The sequence below is a fragment of the Manis pentadactyla genome, chromosome 7 (assembly GCF_030020395.1).
Source record: "Manis pentadactyla isolate mManPen7 chromosome 7, mManPen7.hap1, whole genome shotgun sequence".
Lineage (NCBI taxonomy): Eukaryota > Metazoa > Chordata > Mammalia > Pholidota > Manidae > Manis > Manis pentadactyla.
In genome coordinates, this window is record NC_080025.1 from 50,928,155 (window position 1) to 50,947,815 (window position 19,661).

General features: G+C 40.7%; 1 protein-coding gene across 2 annotated transcripts in view; it reads left to right on the forward strand.

Annotated features, from left to right (window-relative positions):
* The window catches only part of GLI3 (GLI family zinc finger 3), a 280,224-nt gene that overhangs the window by 3,122 nt on the left and 257,441 nt on the right, over positions 1-19,661 (forward strand). For both annotated transcript variants that reach the window (XM_036918904.2, XM_036918905.2), the window contains exon 2: positions 10,223-10,385. In XM_036918904.2, the coding sequence (XP_036774799.2) occupies positions 10,262-10,385 (124 nt within the window). In that variant the 5' untranslated portion in view covers positions 10,223-10,261. The remainder of the gene's footprint in view (positions 1-10,222; positions 10,386-19,661) is intronic.

Sequence of the window (19,661 nt, forward strand, 5' to 3'; positions counted from 1 at the left end):
TGGGAGTTGATGAAAGGAAACAATTTAATGATCATTGTTCCATGCACTCACTTATATGGAGACAGTAATGTACTAAGAAAAACCAGTCTTGAAGGAAAAGTGAATCAATGAGTCATGAAATCCTTAAGAATACCTTAGTAATGGAATGTTAATGCTTTTAGACTATAGTAGATTATCTTAAAAGTCAGACATTTCTCCTTTATGCAATTGTTGTAAATCCCCGGCTGAAGAATTCTTTGAAGGAGGTTTTATTTTTCCTGGCATTCATATTCTATAGTGGTCTGACTTGTTTTGGAAGATTCAAGAAATTTTCTGCCACTTTATATCATAAGGGGCAATTAAAATGCTGAAATGACTATAGAGGAAATGTGTGCGTGTATATTTAATTTCTTAAGCAAAAGATTACACTCAAATAATGAGTCCAGGTTGTCTTTTCATTAAAGGCTAGTAGAAGATGCTGCCCTTCACTTAATGTTGTCATTTTTCTAGATGAAAATTGATTTGTTCTAGTTTCAAAGCAAATAAAGGGGGACAGAATAAACAATAACAGGGTAGGGCTACTGCTGCAAACTTTTCAAGTACTTTCTGTGTATTTTTCATCTTTACTTTTATGTGATGGGCCTGTGAAATAGAGCTGTAGACTGGCAAAGACTTTAAATGAAATTTCACACTTTGATGATTTTTTTAAAACTTTGATATATTGACAGCAAAAGGAGCTGCAAAGCTTTTATATAACTTGAGCAGTAACGCCAAGCAGCAGTCAAACGTCTCTATGCATTTGTGTTTAACTGCAGAAGAAAAACATGTCCATGGGCAGCAGAGGTTCTTATCAACCCCCTAATCCCAGATCCCAGCAAACCTTGAGGGCATGCCTCAGATCTTGCTGAAATCACTGTAGACTCCCACAGTTTGCAGATTAAATATGCTATGTGTTCCTGGCTCCAACAACAGTTTTATGAGCTCACTAAGCTTCCTGTTTTAAGATCTTTTTCTTAAGTTTTTAGGAGGTGCTAAAGGCAGTGCTGTCTGGAGTAAGTGGTATTTGTTAATTTAGAGACACTAGGTATTTCATTCTCTCTTTAAAAATTGCCAAAATTATTATTTTTAAATTGAAGGGCTAGTTATGTAGGGATGTGGGAGGGGAGCTGGTGTAAAGAAATTGGGATGGTAAATGTGTTGGTGAGGGTATCTGATTGCAAACTTTACATGGTATCTCAATTGTTTTAAGACACCCTTTGCCTAGCACCTTAAAATTAGACTTCTTCCACTCGTAATTCTAAATGCACTATATTTGACTGTTACACTTCTGAGTTACTCATGACCACTTTTTTTTTTTTTTAATGTGAAAGTGTTTTTTGTTCTGTATGTGCACATTTCAACCTGACAAAATATCCCAGAAAATCTATGGCTCTCTAAAGAAACTGAATGAACAAGCCATTACATAGCTAATAAGGTAGCATTGGAACATTTCAGCTCTTTCCTGAAAGGCAATATTGTGTTGAGCCCCACATCTGCATCGGTAGTATCTATAGTTGCGTCCCCGTATATGGTGCTTTTACATTTTGCAAAAGAGTCATAATTTAAAAAAATACTTACATCATCGTCCGACAACATGTCTTATAATTCCCAAGAGAACTCAAGCCAATTTTGTGCTTAAAGGTTATTCAATGAATGAAATTGTGAAAGCCCATTTGTCAAAGTACTGCATGGTTTCTGTTAGTTTTCAAGCCCCAAATTCATTGTCTGCCCTGGCCCAGCCATTAGTCATCAGTGTATTAGTGCTGCCTTCAGGCCATGCTGCCCAGCACTTCTTCACACCATTATAGCTTTGAAAGTGTACTCTGTCGACTTGTAGAATTACTGCTCTGATTTCCGCTTGGCTGGGTCTGAGGTAAGTCCCCTCCCTACCTTCTAGCTGACTGTAATCCTTGCTTTCTTTTAAAGCTCCTTTCCAGAGATTTAGGAGAAAACTTTCTTAAGGGCCCTGTTGGCATCATACTGTGGTTTTGTTGCCGTATGCCCTGTACATATAAATTGTACCTGCAGTAAACTGGATTGATTGCTGGCCTGAAACAGCTAGTGGGGCTTTTCTTGACTTTTTGGTGGGGGTGGGGGTGGGGAGGGGTGTGTGTGTGTGTGTGTATGTGCATACACAGGAGTATGTTTTAAGCATAAGCATTTGATTGTACATTTAAGTAATTTTTATGTCACCGAATTAACTAAGGGGAGACAAATGTATTTTTATTTAAATCTCTGTTGGAATACCTTCAGAAGGCAGTGTGACATTTTATTTGCTAATTTTCACGTGGACATTTTTAGCTTTAGCTACTTTGACTTTTTTTTTTTTGAAGATTGTGTGAAACACCTAACAATGTTCCAGAGTGCTTTCCATTAGAAACTATTGATTTTTTACAAAAGGAAATGGAAAATTCACAATTTAGATGAAAGAGAACTCTCAGCTCGCAGTAATGGAGAGAACATTAAACCATATTATTGATTTCATTTTGTGATTTTTTAGAAAAGAATAATTCAGTATAATTCAAGAGGGTTAGTTATCTGCATGTAGAGGAACCTCAACCAGCAGCTTAAGAACGAAGCCTTAATGACCTCAGATTAATGGAGAACTGAATGGAGTGGCCGGAAGTGTGGATCAGGCCATGCCACTTCAGAACAACATCTGCTCTTTGAACTGTGGATGTTCACATGAAATTCCACACCTAAGGCTTTCATTGGGAGAGTGTGGAGTTTGGTAGAAGTTGTACTGGCAGTTTTTTACATGGTTGAGGGTTGCGGGAGGAATGGGGGTGGGTGGGAGGGTAGGAGTGAACAATAAGACAGCTGAAGAAGTCTATCTGTGAATGAATTTAAAAATCCTTAAATTTTGAAAAATTTGCTTTCTAAGGTGCAATTAAGATTCAAGAGTCACACATTTAAAAATTGGGAGGATAGAGCATGATAACACAAAAAATATGTTAAATACCTTTGGGATATCTGTAACTGATTTGAATACCCAGCAGGTACTAGTCTAATATTTGTGATGGTTTATAAGTAAATTACTATTCATAGAAAATGTATTCTACATAAAAAATGTACTATTCATATAAAATGTACCACCCCCTTAAGCTTGATTGCAAAGACACAAATGACTCTGGGAACCAAAAGTTATGTAAGTTCTATGAGAATAATGTTTAATTTAGTTTTTTTTTTTTTTAATCTTCTGAAAATGTGTGAAAACTTTGATTCTTCTAAACTTCAGTGAATCGAGACAAGGGACACATTTGATCAGTCCCTATGTTTTTGTGGTATTTGTGGGCTTAAGAGAAATATAGTTTTCATGAGCTTATGTGATCCATAGACTGAAAACTGTCTTACAGACCTTGTTTTCTGTCTGAGGACTGTTGGTCTCCAGCAAACCCAGAGCAAGTGGGAGAGCCAGCTTGCTCCATGTTGTTGCTCCTTTGTTAATGGCACCTGCTACTCAAGGTGCTTCTGCAAAGCGTAACTGAAGTACGTGGACTGATGGTGGTAGCTAGTTTGCAAAACTCAGAAACAGTAGCCTTCTATTCACCTCAAATGTTTCTCATTTGAGGTACTACTGGCAGCAGAAAAAGTCAGAGTAGCTGATGGTCTTTTAAATACACATGACAGAAAAGTTAAGACTGGCACACAAAATGTCACTTGTGATTTTAACTGTAATACCAACGATTACTTCATGTCAAGAAAGCTTTTCAGTGGTTGAAGTTAAATATATGGGTCTTCTCTTAGAAGTTTAGATGTAGTTAATATACTCAAACAAAATTCACTTAATCCACAGCCAGGCAATTATTTCCCTTTAGAGTAATTCCATGTTGGGATGTTGATCATGAACACTGCTTATCTAAGATTAGAAGTCTCAGAAATGTAGGAAAGATAGAAAACACAAGCCAGCAGATTTGGGGAAACCTCTAAGGCTACCAAAGACCACTGATAGCAACTTGAATAGACAGTAGCTTTCTTCTTTGCAGTTAAGGCTTTAGGCTTTCCCAATTATGGGAAAAGAAAATCACATGTAAAGGTAAAATAATTGTACATTTAAAAATACTATAGTGAAGAATTCACAAAGATTTCATTAAGAACTTATGAAACCGAGCTGCTTTTCTTGCAGAAAAGGAAAGCAGTGCAGACAGGGAAGAGGAAGCCTTAGAAATCTTGGGGACTGCTGGTTGTGTCACAGGTTATGCGTATCTAATTGATTTTAAGTTCAGAAAGCTATTTGGAGCACAAGGAAATGTCAACCACGTTACAAACCTAGAAGAGGTTTTCAAATAATGCAAGGTTATATGAAATGCATTGAAATGTTTTAAGTTCCCTAAATCTTGCTCAATGCATCTCAGACTTCCTCACTTCCAAAATTGATGAAAAGTTAAAATCAGCATTAGTTTGTGCTCCTTGATTTTTTTTCTCTTCCTAAAGGATTCATTTTCATTAGAAACTGAGTTTTAATGCTATTGGAAGGTGTAACAATGTAATAGGAATTTCACCTAAACAGTTGCTCCAAGAGCAGCATTTTGCAGTAGCAGCTAATCTGCTGGTACTAAAGTGAGAGAAATATCACTCTTCAGTGATACAAGGGTGGCCCTTCAGAAATCCTTATAGTCTGGTTCCTTCTAGATTTTTAAAACATGAACACATTAGGAACATCATTCAGTTTATAAATATACAGGCAGGTGTAAGTAAATGTAATTTCTCAGGGGGAAAGCGTTATTCCACTTGGGCAATAGTTCCCTGAGCTGCACAAAATTATTTTTCACTTAAGGCCTAGTCATAGGGCTGTTAAAATGCTGCTCTGCCTCATGGAATGCCTTCTCTCCGATTTCTCATTGGCACAAACTATTTCAACCTATCAGAAACTGATCAGATTACCATGAATCAGGCTTTTAACTTAGTTGTTTTAAACCTATAAATGCATTTAGAAAAAAAGAATTGTTGCCCAATTTGAGGCAACTTAACATAAACTAACTGAATTGGGGAAATAAATTAATTAGTCTACTATTCACAAAGGATGCATTATCGGTTTATAACTACTGTTTCATTTCACTTCAGATTAGAAAGTTCTGGTATACTGTTCAAACACTTGAAATGTTGATTTTAGCACTAGTGCTTTCTTATAAAAATTTTAAGTGTTAAAGCCATAAAAGGAATCCTTCAGGCATGCGGATCCCAGGTTTCACTGCAAAGGAAAAGGCTGATTTGTGCACATGTTCCCAGAATTGTGATTTTTCATGCTCCTTACCACATAAAGCTCATGGTTAAGGCTGAACTTTGGAACTCCACTGAGGGCCTCCCTCCCTGAGAGACAATGAGATGAAGCCATTCACAACATCTGAATCTATTTAGGGTAGCTGGTGAAGAAACAACATTTGGGGGCCAGGTTAATGGACGGGGAGTTAGAAGTTTTGTGAGTGAAGCACACACCCACGCTTTCGCGAAGACGTCCAGTGTCCCACGTTTCGTTACAGAGAGACGCCCTGGGTGTCGCTTGCAGAGTGCCCGGAGAGTGGTCCCTCCCTGGATTCACCTGGTAAAACAGCTGTGTGAATGAGGGCAGGGCTGCTACCCATCGCTGCTGAGTCAGGCAGCTGCAGACAGTTTGCTAACGCCGGTGCATGTAGCCCGAAGAGTGGGGCGCCTGGGGTGAGAAGCCAGGAGCGGCTAGGTGCCTGCCGAGGCTCTGCGGGGTTCCGGTGGTTCCTCCCGCGCCCGGCGGTTCCGCGGCCCCAGGGGATGCGGCTGCGAACGTACGCCGCGCTCCCGGCCCCGGCTGCCGAGCGCGCGCCGGCGTTAGCGCGGCCCGGGCAGGCAGGGCGCGGCCGGGACGCGGGGCGCTGCAGGCTCGGGGGCGCCGGCGGGGCCCGGGACGTCCAGGCCCGACGAGGCCGGGTCGCGGGGACGCCGCAAGGTGCGAAGAGGCGGGAGCCTGGGTGCCCAGCTGGATGACACGCAGGGATGCGGCTTTGCCAACATCAAACTTTCTGTTTCTTTTTCTTAATCAAAAAAGTTTTTCACTGTCTCTAAGTGGCGCCTTTAAAGAGTGTTCCATGTGAGGCGTTCTGTATGAAAGTGCTGTTTAAAACGTAGCTTCCCTGGGAGAATCCTGGAGTTTGGTACTTTGGTAGGTGTTGCAGTTTTTCTTTAGCTGGCTCTCAGGTGGAGGCGGTGCAGGACAGCGTCACCTGGCCCGTGGCTCCAGGAAGTTTCTGTAGAAGGTGGAAGGAGGTCCAGATTTATAATTTTGAAAGAAAAGACCCACCTGCAGGTAGGTTGCTAGTAGGAAAGGGATTAGGTTTTAAGTAGAGTCTGGAAGTAATTGTGCCCTGGGTTCAGGCCTCAGGGAAATTACAAAAGGTTCAGGGACAGTTGAATGAGAAAAAGCCATGCCTGCTTGCTTTCAGAGAGGAATTTTTATCCCTCTATTTACCTGTGAAACTCCAAGCGTTAGCAGTTAGCAGGCGTGCACTATCAGTTTTTCTTGGTTGCAATTTTCTTTTTTTGGACTCAAGCTGCTGGGGCTCGACCATGAGCTGCAGTTTTTGTTTTTTTGTTTTCCATGAGCATTAAAAAGACAAGGGGCATGTCAGCAGATCTTGCATGCAATGTTGCAGTGGTGAAAGGGATTGAAGAACAGCGTGGAGATAACTGTGAGAAAAGGACGCATGGTGGGGGAAGAGGTCTCATTTCATTCAAATCTAAAAAGCATGGGCCTGGCTTCCCCAGAGAAAACCTTTTGAAGTGAAGCAGGACTGAAAAGTTTTCCTTGATAGTTATGTTCTAAATAAATTAGACTCCATTCTTTTAAGAAATTCCAGGTTTTGAAAGTAGTCCTGGGCTCCTGCCCTAGTTATGTATGTCTTAGGAGTCCATCAGGACTGGTCACTTCTGTACCTTTCTTTCAGGTACCAAGTGAGGACTGAGTTTCCAAACTCGGCTTCATACTCTATGGAAAGACCGCTGCCCCAGCCAGCAGTAGATGTGCCTTATCACTGGCTCTTCATGCATAGTTTTGATGAGGTGTGAGCTCGAGAAGGTTAAAACTTTTTCCTTTGTAACGGACAGGGACAAAGTTGTGTTTTTATCAGTAAAATACGCTGATATAATTTATAGGGATATACAGGAAGCAGATGTCTGCCTTGGCAAGTTGCCATTTTTAAAGCCCTATTCCAAGCATAAACCACACTTTTAAATAATTAGTTACTAACTAATGAGATCCAAAAATGAGTTGTCAAAATAGAAAAAGGGGGTAGATTCTTGAGTGACCAGGGGCCTATTTTTTAAAAATCTGTTTCAAACAAGGGGGGTAGGAATTAGTATTCTCTAAAACCATTAATTAGTGCGATTTCAGTCAGTGCCTGGGGCTTTACCTCTTCTCACATGAACCTCTCTCTCTGGTGATGAGTATTTGGAAGGTTTATTGCTTTGTTAAAATGAAATCCTTTGCTTGGGGGGAAAACCAACAACTCCATAAAACCCAAGTTTGTCAAGGAACTTTGGTGACTTGTCTCCTCACTCCCGTTAATTAGCTCCCTCTACTAAGGAAGAGACTTACTTCTTACCAGGGAGCCCATCTCTTCATGGTTGTGTGCTTTTTGTTTTTTCTGGCCCATTGACTTATATCCATGTACAGTTTTAATTTAGTAACTGCATCCAAAATTTGACCAGTAAAGCTGAATGTGTGTTTTGTGTGAAAGAGTTATAGTCAATGCTATTTATCCAAAGTGGTTAAGAATGGAGTGTTTCGATTAAGTATTCCTGTTAAAGTTTTTAGTTTTCAAAGAAGCACTGGTTATAAAGGGAAAGATGTGTAGCTAAACCAGTGGTGATTAGGATTCAAGACACTGCAGAATCATGCTGGTTACGGGGTCATCACCGGATTTTTTATGTGCTTAGTCAACATTTTCATAGTATGAGGTGCTGGGAAGATAGTCGTGGGTCTTGTCCTCATGGAGCTTAGGGTCTGGAGGGGAAGATGGATTTTCAGCAGACTTGGGATGGAGAGTTCATCATTGTGACGGGTGCTGGGACAGGCTCCTGGGGCTTCAGTACTCCAGGTGCAGTTCATTCATTCATTCATGCAGTCAACAAAGACTTCAATGCATTGGGTACCCAAAGGTGAACAGAAACATGCAGAAGAGTTGTCCTCTAGCTCTAGTGAGCCACATGATCACCAGTACTGGTTAAAAAAAAGGTCCGTGGGTACCGCCTCCAAGATACTAGGGATTGGACCTGGAATCTGAATGTTTTGTAAGCATTGTAGCAAGGATGAATCAGGTCTCTCATGTCCCACACTGAGAAACCGTGCTGTGGGTGGGGTTAAACTGTGCTCGTGGCATATTTTAAAGATGATAATTGAAATAAGTTTTGGGGGAGCATTAAAAAAATTAGAGAATGGTTCTGAGATTGTTAGAGCTGGAAGGGACTGTTGCAAATTTCTCCTTCAAGGGTTCATTAGGTGGATTTGCAAAAGAGCTTGGAAGGCCTGTGAGCCCTTGGAAATCAAATACACACTTGTGTATGTTTAAGGGTATTTGTGTGTTTAGGGGTATTTTTCTGGGGAACGAATCTATAACTTTTAACATATTCTCAAAGAGCAGTGTATCGCCTTCCTCCAAGTCCCTCTGGGTGATTCTGTCCTGTGACAGATGAGAAAACTGCTCTGGATAACTGCAGGGGGCGCCATGACAGATCACCAGGTCAGAGCCTCTGCTATTGGGTGCGGTGGCAGCTTTGCAGAAGGAAGTCTTGCAGCCCCCTTCACTATGGTCCTTTTGTCAGGGCTCTTTGAGGGATGTTTCTGAATTTGTAGTGGATCTCACATTGATATGTAAATTTGACTTGGTGCTGCTTTTTTCTTTTTTTCTTCTTGGAAAAGCTGGTCTTAAATAACTTGTGTGTTTTACAGTGAATGACAGTGGATAATCAAGGAAAAGAAATGGCAGTTAGTGGAAGAGCTGGCGCTGCAGTGCCATGCAGCCTCTGGGTGTTAAGTTTTTCTAGTTACTTAAATTTTGGATCAAGGTGAACTCCTTGTACAATAAAGAAAGAATTTGCAGGTCCATTGCAAATCTGGGTTAAACTGGACTAGAAATATTTCATCTGATATTTTAACTCTATAATTCCCTTAATCAGTGAAGCAGTTGCATATTTTACTTCACTAATTGTCCTGATGGAAAACGGTGGTGTCTGCTAAATGCAGAAAATAAGCAGATGACTTGGCTGAAGAAATGCTCACCATGAGTTGCAGTCTAGACAGCTTGAAGCAAACATGCTAGCGAGGGTGCTTTTCATCTTTTCCTGCATTTTTTGTAGGTGTAGATCAGGACTGCCAAAAAAAAAAAAAAGAACATGAATGAAATAGAGTAGAAATTGATGAATGATGAGTTAGGGCAATTATCACATGAATGCAAGACTAACTGAACTTGCCTGTAGTGGAGTTTTAATATTTCTTAAGTGGTTCCAGTCTTTGCTGTCAGCAATCTTTTGACTTTTCCTGTGGGATGTCCAGAGTGTGTTGTCCTCTTACCTTTGTTTGTTTTAAAACTGTAACTCCAGTGAATTGAAATGTTCACATGTGTTAAGAAAGCTTAAGGAGTATGGTTCACCTGAATGAATTCGGATCAAGAGGTGTATTGCAGTTCAGATATTTTAGTGAAGGAAGGAGAAATCCCTGGCGTCTTGCTCAGAATTATCCTCTCATCCAAAATTTGAGTAGAGCTTGGATTTGAAAATTTTTCAGATGCTCTTTAAAACATTTAATTAATAATTAAAACCTTCCCTTCTTTGAAAAGTTGTCATAATGCCCCTTCCTATAAAGTTGGCCGCCTGAAGAGGCATTTGTAGAAGCAAATTTACTAGAGTAACTTGACTTGGGTCTCATACTATAAACAGCTGAAAATTGAGATATTTAAACCACTTATTAACAAATGCCCAGTAGGAATTTCACTTTGGGGAAAGTCTCAATTTATGGACATGTCCCTTGCTCTTCCATTGGCATGTGTGGAGAGTATTTGACTGGTTTGCCAATGGAACTTAGAGGCATTTTTGCAAGAGAACCTGTGGAGAAGGGTCTTCCAGATTTCAAATTTGCTAAAGGCTCTAGACACTTCCTCAGGTGACAGATGAAGTGGGCTTTTGAGTGAGATTTTTTCCCACTCTTATTTGAAGTTGATGGCGCTGTTGTTTTATTCAGGCGTTCCTGGTAGCAGAGTTGAAGTAATGAGAAGGCAGCATGGAGGCCCAGTCCCACAGCTCCACGACTACTGAGAAGAAAAAAGTTGAGAATTCCATAGTGAAATGCTCCACTCGAACAGATGTCAGCGAGAAAGCCGTGGCCTCCAGCACCACTTCCAATGGTGAGCAGCCACACGGATTACCGGCAGCCAAGCCTATAGCCATTTTTATGTTCCCTGCATTCCTTGTGAATTGAGCCTTTGCACCTGGAACAGTGTTCTATGAGAGGCTAATGAAAGCAAATGGGGGTGGTTAGTGGGGGATGAGGGATGGGCAGACTGTAGTAATCTCTATTTTGGCACTGAAACTCCACGTTTTCTTCCAAACTTTCTAATTTGAGATGTAAATGTGATAGGTTATTTATTGTAGGAAGTTCCTGTTTTGGCATTTTGGAAATCATCTTGATTAGTCTGGCAGGAGTTCAAAATACTTCGCATTTCACTTGGAAAGTCTACACTCATTGGAATAATTAGTTATTACTTATTACAAAAGACTTATAAGTTGCCCTGTCAAAATTAGTGACAGATTCCCACCCCCAATTTGAAAACTCGGAGTAGTCCATGCTAAAGGATTTTAAATGATGTTAACTCTGTTAATGGTTGAACCTCAAGGTAACATTTGTATCTGAGATGCAGGCTTTGCTGTTGCATTACAAAAATTTGATTTACTTAATTGTGTTCAGAGATAGCATAGAGCCACTGTTTCTCAGTGCTATATTTTTAAATATTTTAAGCACAGTGTTGAGAGTCATTTCAATTCAAGCATGGAGCATTGAAAATAAATTCCAGAGTCCCCTCTGGAAAAAAACAGACTGAATAGGTTAATGGGAACCTTCACTTCCTTTCCCCGCTTTTCAACTCTTGCAGGCCATAAGCGCATTTGCTTTGTATAGATTTCATAGTCACCTGGCCTCTGCGAATTGCTATCCACTTTTCCAAGTGCCCTTAGGAAGAATGAGCTGGCCTCTTCTCCCAGTTCCTGGACACTGCAGATCTGGGCACACTGATTTCCATGAGCCAAACTGCTTCCTCCCTCCTGTGGGCTTGTATTTTGTTTATTCCAAGAAAGGTGTACTAGGTTGATGTACAGTGTTTTACATACAAGTGGAGCATCAGAATCTGCTGTGGAAGGTGACGGCAGCCCAGAACCTTAGACTCACAGGGCAGATATCCAGCGGAAACTCTGCACCTTGTCCTTCTGTCCTGCTGCCCAAGCTGACTCTGAGGGATCTGGCCCTTGCTCTCTGCCCATCCTCACCTGCAGAGAGTACATGGGGCTAATGTGGCCTTCTTCCCTGATGTCAAGTACAAGTTGCAAGCTTGACTGGGCGCGGGGAGGGGCTGGTGTTAAATCTGCTGGCGGCTGAGTCCAGTTTTGAATTGATCCTTAGGGAGGTATATTTCTGTCTGAGTTAAAATAATGAATTTACACTACATACGTATGAAAATTTCTCCTTATTTGTGGTGTTGAAAGTCAGTACTGGATTGTGATTTAACTGAGCCAGATATTTGTGTTATTCTTCCAGTGTGGTTATAGAAAATATATCTTCTCCTTAAAAGAACATCATGTGACCCTTGCTTCTTTTTTTTTTTTAATTTGTAAAAATTAGACAAATTATTTCAGAAATAGAATCAGTATATGTAGTATAGGTTACTTGGTAATTTTAATAGTAATTTTTTAAGGATAATCACTTTCTGGGCATTATGTGACATGAAACACCAGTGTTGTGTGTGTGTGTGAGTGTTTTGAGAACAGACAGGAATGGGTGGGTGTACTTGGTAGGTGGTGACACTGTGCTGTTGGAGCCACTGTCCTTGCTCTGCAGCTCAGCAGAGTGACAGCAGGGTCCATCTCCTCGAATGTGGTGCTGCTTCCGCCAGTCGTACATCTGGACATGTTTCTGGTAGGGTCCTGGTGCTGCTATGTTTTCTTGAGCTGTTCTGACCATGAGTGCCCCTCATGAGCCCGTTTGGGATGACTTGGAGCAGAACTAACCTAACCAGTCCCACAGCAACTGGGAAGCCACTGGAGAGCAACAGCCAGAGAAGGAGCAGTCTTGATTGACAGAGTTAACCCTACAGTCTGAAATAATCAGAGCTGATTCCTAAACCAGACTCCCCTGGCTTCCCACGCTCATCAGCCTGTGCCTCTGAAGCACGCTGGCCCTCCTGAACGGGTGTAAAACCTGTCCCGTTTGTGGGCAAACGCTCATTTGGTTTGCAGGGCACATGCCCGAGTCATCACTGTCCTAGAAATCCTGCCAGCTCTGACCATTTTTTTTGGTGTTTCTGTCTCTTCCAAGGGATTTACTACTTTTTGTTTTGGGGTAACATACAGACCCAACCAAATAAAAGAAAAACAGAAGTGTTCGTAAATGTGGGTTGCTGCTCTGCTGGTAGATCATAGGAAAGCCAACAGACAAATTGAAAGACAGGAAAAAGTAAAACAAAGGAAAAGAAACCTTTTTCTTGGTGATTGCTTCATGTAAGCAGTGCCAATAATTGTGAGATCTTTGTAACAGTCCTCTGTGGGTTTCATCTAACTAGTTCACAGCCTTTTTGCAGCCCCAGGATCCTGCTCCAGGGGGTGGACTAGCCCAGCCTCTTCTTTGTTCTGCAAACTCTTAACCTGTCTCAGGCTTCCTGCATACTCAGCAGTGGTCATGCAGCTAGTCTGGGGGCTTTAGTCTAGGTTTGGTTTGGGTTTTAGAAGTGGTGGGGTGCAGGCTCTCAAAGGCTGGCACGCTGTGTGTGTGCTGGCTCGTGGCTGCCGTTGCCGTGGTCATCTGTCTCTCTTGTCTGTCCTGTCTGTCTACCTTCTGTCTTTTCTCTATAGACTTATCAGAAGTGCTTGTGTACCTGCATCGAGGCTATTCACAAAAAGGGAATTAAAATCATTTGGCTCCTCTAATAGTTGGTACTGATGGCTACTGTTTCCAGGGGTTTCTTAAGCTTTCTTTACAAAGCTCCGAAATTCAGGGATTTGTAAATGAACAATTAAAAATGAGTTTCAAGAACCAAACTGATGTAATATGTGCATTTCTTTTCCCACACACAATTTCATGATTAAAATAAAACAAACACAAAAATTTTGTTATTGGTGCTGTGTTAGGTTGACTTAATTAACTTTTCCAGCCATTATGTGCTCCAATTTGTTCCTGATCGTGAGCGTTCCAGCCAAACCACTCACATTCCACTGCATGTCCTTACAGATCTGTTTTCTTAATTTTCTCAGCTGAGTATCTACTCCTAGGATAACATTCATACAGAGTTTTGTTTAAAAAACACACACATACTCACAACCAAATGTACAGTTCAAAACCTTTGAACAGCATTCTAAATAAGCATTTAACCTTTTTAACACTGGAATGCAAAATAGCACAAGTGAAAAACTGTGTCTAAATCTTGTATTGGAACAAAGAAAAGCCAAATTTGGTTTTTGTAACATTTTAGAGTCTGAGAACCTATATCAACATTTACAGCATTCTGATCCAGGAACTGCTCCATGTGTGTTTTGTGTGCCATAGTTTGCTTTTAAACTTTAGTGTTATTTATTAAACTTAAATGACAAAAGGGAAGACTTCGTTTTCCTAATTTTTGTTAAAAGTGCAGTTGGATTTAAGTGCTCATTTTGGCATTGACAGAGTTCACAAAAAAAGCATGCACTCAGGTATTGGGTATCATTGTTTACTTAAAAATCTTCAAACTTGTTAATATTCTAGTTCCATAAGTAAAATGCTCTAAAAATCTGTTTCTGGTATGGATTCATTGCTTTTTAAGCTACATGTGTTTTGTAAACAGCAGATATTTCTAAATCTATGTTGTCCGATGTTTTCAACACCCTTATTATCCTATAAATTTCTTTTATGACCTATGAATACTAACTTTTCAATTTGAAGTGTTTTGTCTCATTTTTGGCCTATGACTTATTCTTTCAAAGGAGTAATCTGATATTTCTTATTAACCTACCACTCTGCTTTAAAAAAATAAACATGTGTAGGCTGTGGTCTCAGGGATCTTTTATTGGATATGATAGTTATATGTGTACCTTAAAGTGGTAGAAAGCAGAAATTATTATCCTAATGGTGATGCAATATGAAACCAAAGTTGATAGATTAATAATGGAGGGGAAGTTCCATGTTTACTTTGATTCTCTCAGAATGAAGGGCTTGGTTCTCTTTTGCTTAAAAAATATATTCTTCAAGGTTTGTAAGGGTAAAGCATCATGGTCCACAAATATGTAAAAGGGGGGGACTTTTAAATTTTAGTTTAACTTTTGGTTACTCCCTGACCTTGCCATTTTCTTTCAAACTTTCCAATAACACCTTTGGGAGTTAATTGTGATATCTGTTGGTCTCCTGGCTGGGAGTAAGGTGTCTTAGAGATTTTTTTGAGAGTTTGGAATTTATCAGGTTTGTTCTCCACCAGAAGCTCTTGTCTCTTTGACCTTTTTTTATGGCAAGACTCTATGTACCTAATTCTGCTCAGAAATGGGTGGGCAGTTCATGCCTTGTTGACAATAGGTTGTGAGTTTTAGACTTCCGTCAGCTGTTCAACTCCTTTTTTTTCTTGGCCACATTCTGTGTCCTGGCACATCACAGAGGGCGAGGACTGTCAGGTAAAATGAATTTCAAATTATAGGGTGTTGGTTACGGACACCCACAGATTTGGGGATCTGAAAGCTTGGGGAGTCCTTGGCAGCACCAAGGACTAGCTGGTGAGTGGGGGCAAATTAACTTCTCAAAGTCCCGGTTTCCTCATCTGTTTAGCAAGATAATAATTAGACCCACTTCACAGGATCCCCCCGGGGGGGATTAAGCAATGCAATGCCTGTCCTGTTCTATAAGCACAGCACAAGCTAAAAGCTTGGCGAGTGTCAGCCATTGTGATTAGGACAAAGCCTGTGGATGAGTTAACTGTTACGAATCTGAAACAGAAGGGTTGTGTTTTCTTGAAAATACACATAGGTCTTGAAATTAAGGGAAAAATGTTTAGCACAAGTATTTTTGAATTTGTGGGACTCTGTGTGAAAAATAGTTCAGTATATTTTGCACATCCCAAATGTGACCAACTTTGCACATCTTGAGGAAGGAAGGATTAAAACAAAGTTTCTGTACTTTCCTTCTAATGCTTTCTTAAATCAGAAAGAATAAAAGAGGTAATTTTGAGAAAATTAAAATTTTTTTTTAACCTTGAAAAATAACGTTGATTATTTGGCTTAGCATTAGAAATAGTGTATGCATGTTCCTTCTCATGTTTCTTTTTCCGTGGTAAACTGTTTCCTTGCAGGTTACTGACACCCATTTATAGAGTGGTTTGTACTGTATTTGATGCTTTTAAGAAGAGCTTTCACGTTTTTAAACCAACAAATTAACGATGAATAATCTTGTTCTCATAAGACCCTGTCTCTCTTGAACTCCAGACTGTGTCCCTGAAACCCGGGAACTTCTGTATTCTTATCTTGGCAGAGTGTATCGCCTTTCCTGCGTGCACCCAGGCCCGAAACCACACTGTGACCTTTGACCCCGCCCTCACTCAGGCTTCCCATGTCTTACTGGTTTTGAGGCTCTGGTAGATTTTCCTCTGCAGTTGTCCCCCTCTGTGTCCCTTCAGGCCACCCTGCTGCATTATGCTATTTAAAACCTCACTGCCTCATGCCTAGACCATTAAAGTAACCTGTCCAATCACCCTGCCTTTGGTTTCTGCTCTTCTTGTTTATTGTACTGACTCCTGCCAAATTCATCTTTTTATGGTTTAGCTTGTGGCACACTCCCACTCTAAAGCCTTCAGAGATTCCCAGCTACTTGTAACGTTCAAAATCCTTTGTTTGAAATTTAGATCTCTTCTGGAGTCTGACCCCAGTTGGATTTTCCAGTCTGATAGGCTACTACGGCCTTGTCCCTTCCATGCCCTATGTTGTAGCTAAATTTGAAGGGCTCCTGGCCTTCACTCATGTTGTTGCTCTACACCACAAGTTTTTCTAACATCAGTGCACGTGTATGTTCTCTGGTATGACTATGTTCCCAATCTCTTTCTTTCTCATGTGCCCTTTTGGGAGCTACCTAATAACACTTGACTTTTTTGGGAGGGATTTTATTTTATTGTTTCATTATTATTTTACTTACTAGACTATATTTTAAAGAAGTTTTAGGTTTACAGGAAATTTGAGCAGAAAGTTCGGAGTTCCTATACATCCTCCCCACCCAGTTTCCCCTGTTAACAATTTGCATTAGTGTGGTGATAAAGTAGTACTGATCCACTGTTATTAGCTAAGTCCATAGTTTTCATTAGGGTTCAGTCCTTGTGTTGTACATTTTCTGGGTTTTGTCAGATATGTAGTGGCATGTAGCTAGGATCATACAGACTCATACCGAATAGTTTCACTGCACAAAAAATCCCCTGTGCTTCACTTATTCATCCCAGCCCCTTTACATTTTAGTGGAAACTTTGAGAGTAGCACCTGGTCTGTCACGCTTTCCTCCCCTACCCCTTACTGTTTTGTGCCAGAAGGGCCTCAGCAGATCTGGAATAGGCCTGCACAACGCACAGGCCTGCCAGAGCTTTACTCGGCTCAGTGGGGACAGGGCTTGTGTTGATGTCAGGGTTTGAACCCTTGCTCTGCCGCTTAATTGCTGTGTGATCTTGGGCTGATTCCTTAACATCTTGGAGGCTGGCATTGTGAGTACCCAAACATGTTAGATATTATTGGTAATAGTAATAGCCTTTTCTGGATATAAGTTCATAGGATTTAATTCATTGATACATTTATTTCATCTCATTTCTTTTATGATGATATTGTATGTTTATAATCTAGGAGTGGTTAGACATTAGTTTGATTGAGAGAATTAGAGGGTATTGGTTTACTAAAAATCCTTAAGATGTAGTGGTCATCTGCACCTAGCTTCACAGGCAAACAGATGGTGGGAACTGGAATCAGGAACCGGGACCTCCAATCACAGGTTCTAAGATGGACGTAAGTTTATCTAATCAAATGCTTTTAGGGTCTACTTCTCATTCATACTCATTCAAATTATGAGATGAAATCAGTAACTCTGTGCTAATGGGCTTCCCTGAGGGCAAGGGTCCTTTTTCCTCTTATATAAAGCTATTGGATTTCTTCTCTAAAAGAACAATTCTTGGGTGCTCAGATAAATCATGAATAAATATCAATTCCATCTTGCACAGTTTTCCAAACTTGGAAGTAAAAAGAAGCCACAGCGTGATGGGTTCTGTGTGTGGAAAATTTCTGAGTTGTCTTGATTACTTGTGAACAACTGATGTGGGTATTTCAGATTTCCAGACATAAACTGGTCAGAATCAGAAACAGCAACTCACGAGTGGAAGGAAGCTGAAGGCCAAAATGGTGCTGGGAGAAAAACTGTCTCCCTCTGCGGAGGTGGCCCTGTAGCCTTCCAGCCTGTACCGCTTGGAGCCACAGGTGGGGGGAGGGCTTGCTTTTCCAGGCATCTTGCAACATGGAATAACAGAGGATGTCATGCTGAGTACTGGGAACTCAGCAGACCCTGGAGGGTCCCAGGCAGAGACAAAGGTGGAATGATGGTGAAAGTAAAAACCTTCCCTTTGTCTTGTTGTCATGGAAATCTTTCCAAATACATCTGCTGTAATTTTTATTTAAAAAATTTTACATACAGTGTAATTCACTCTTTTTGATGTATAGTTCCACAAGGTTTGACAAATCCATAAAGTCATGTAATCACCAGCACAATCTAAAGACAGGACTGTTTCAGCGCTCCCCAAGATCTTGATAAATACTTGTGTTTTCAAGTTGGCATAGTAATGCAGACCGTATGAGTCACCAGGAATATACAAAGCTTTAGACCTGCAGTAGCTGTCTGACATTATGTTTTATGTGTGCTTTTTGAAAAAAATCCATGTTTTTTTAGGTCCTGTTAGCAATACTTATTTTTAGTGTTTTCCTTTCTATTTAAATATTTCACATTGAGTTGGTGGTAGAGCTAAAACATTCTTGAAAACTGTCCAGAAATGTGTAACCTAGTGTCTCTGCCAGTCTGTCTTTTTAAGTGTCCAATCAATGTATTGTTTCCTGGGAGGCCAGTTTAAAATGCCATTTTATGCTTAAAACTACAAGGCAGTCATGAATGAGGGGTTTTGGTTGCTGGTTTTGCTGCTATGAATTAATTGCACAAGAAAGTTAGACTCAGAACATTTAATACAGCTGTAACCTAGACGAAAAGTGTCAAAGGCTTTGTTAAATCTGTTCTTTCTTTCATCATTCTTGTTTCCTTTCCTTTTATAGATAGGACTTCATCTCAGGTAGGGGAAATTTTTATATAAAGTTAGTCTTAGTCTGACTTAGGCTGCTGTTTTTCCTTTTTCTCTCCTTTTTTCCCCCCTTTTCTTTGACTCTCCTCTCTTCGGTCTCTTTCTTTCTTTCCTTTTTTTTTTTTTCCACCTTCAGTTGTAGAAAGTTGAGTTCTATCCCAATTATTAAATCTTAGGAGACCATTCCCACATGGTTCCGTAAATGGTAGCTTCATCCCGCGTTCTTTCATCTCCTCCCCTGCTCTCTGGCTTGACAGTTGAAAAGGTCTGACTGTGCCACACAATGGTTTGATTGGTTTCTCTGGGGGAGACTTTTCCCTGCCTCATCATTCGCCAGGCAGGTGGACCAGAAAGTCTCTTGATTCTTTTGTTGCCTCTCAAAGTCCGAGGTCTTTGACTGAATAAATCCGCCGTCATGGGATAATTTGCTAAAAGCAGACTGAAAGATGTGAGAGAAAGCCTCCTGACTTGGGTGCTGCATTAATGAAATAACGGGGCCTTGCGTTTGCAATTGAAAAATCACCAGGAATGCAATGGGTGGAGACGGGCCTCTTTTATTTCCCATAATAAACTTTTAGTTCTATCATTTAAAGCCCGCCTGCCCCTTTGCTGGCCTGCCGGCCCCGGGTATGTTTGCATTTATACCCCTGCTTACAGGGACAGCCCTGTCCCAGCTGAGAGCCGTTTGGGTGCTGTGTCTAGTTAGTCATTAGATTATTACTAGTGGATGGAAAGAATTCCATATGACAGGACTAAGGTTGAGTTAACACAGGACGAAAAGTAATTTACAGATAGGCTGTCCCCAGCCATCTTTGTAGCCCCTGATAAGGTTTCATTTCAGAATGGATAGGCGACATTTCCACTTACGGGCCCATTCTGCGACACCTGTGATAACAGCTTCTGGATCCTAATTGAAATTGGTTTCAAAATGGATTTTCACTTTTCTCTGTCTGTGGAAAATATTGAATGGACTCAGAGCTGCCACAGAGAACCCCAGACCTTGGAAAATGGAGCAGGAAGCTAGGATCATCTTTCATAACAGTGTCGATGATATGACAGTTTTGTTATCTGTCTTATTAATGAAATCATTGATCA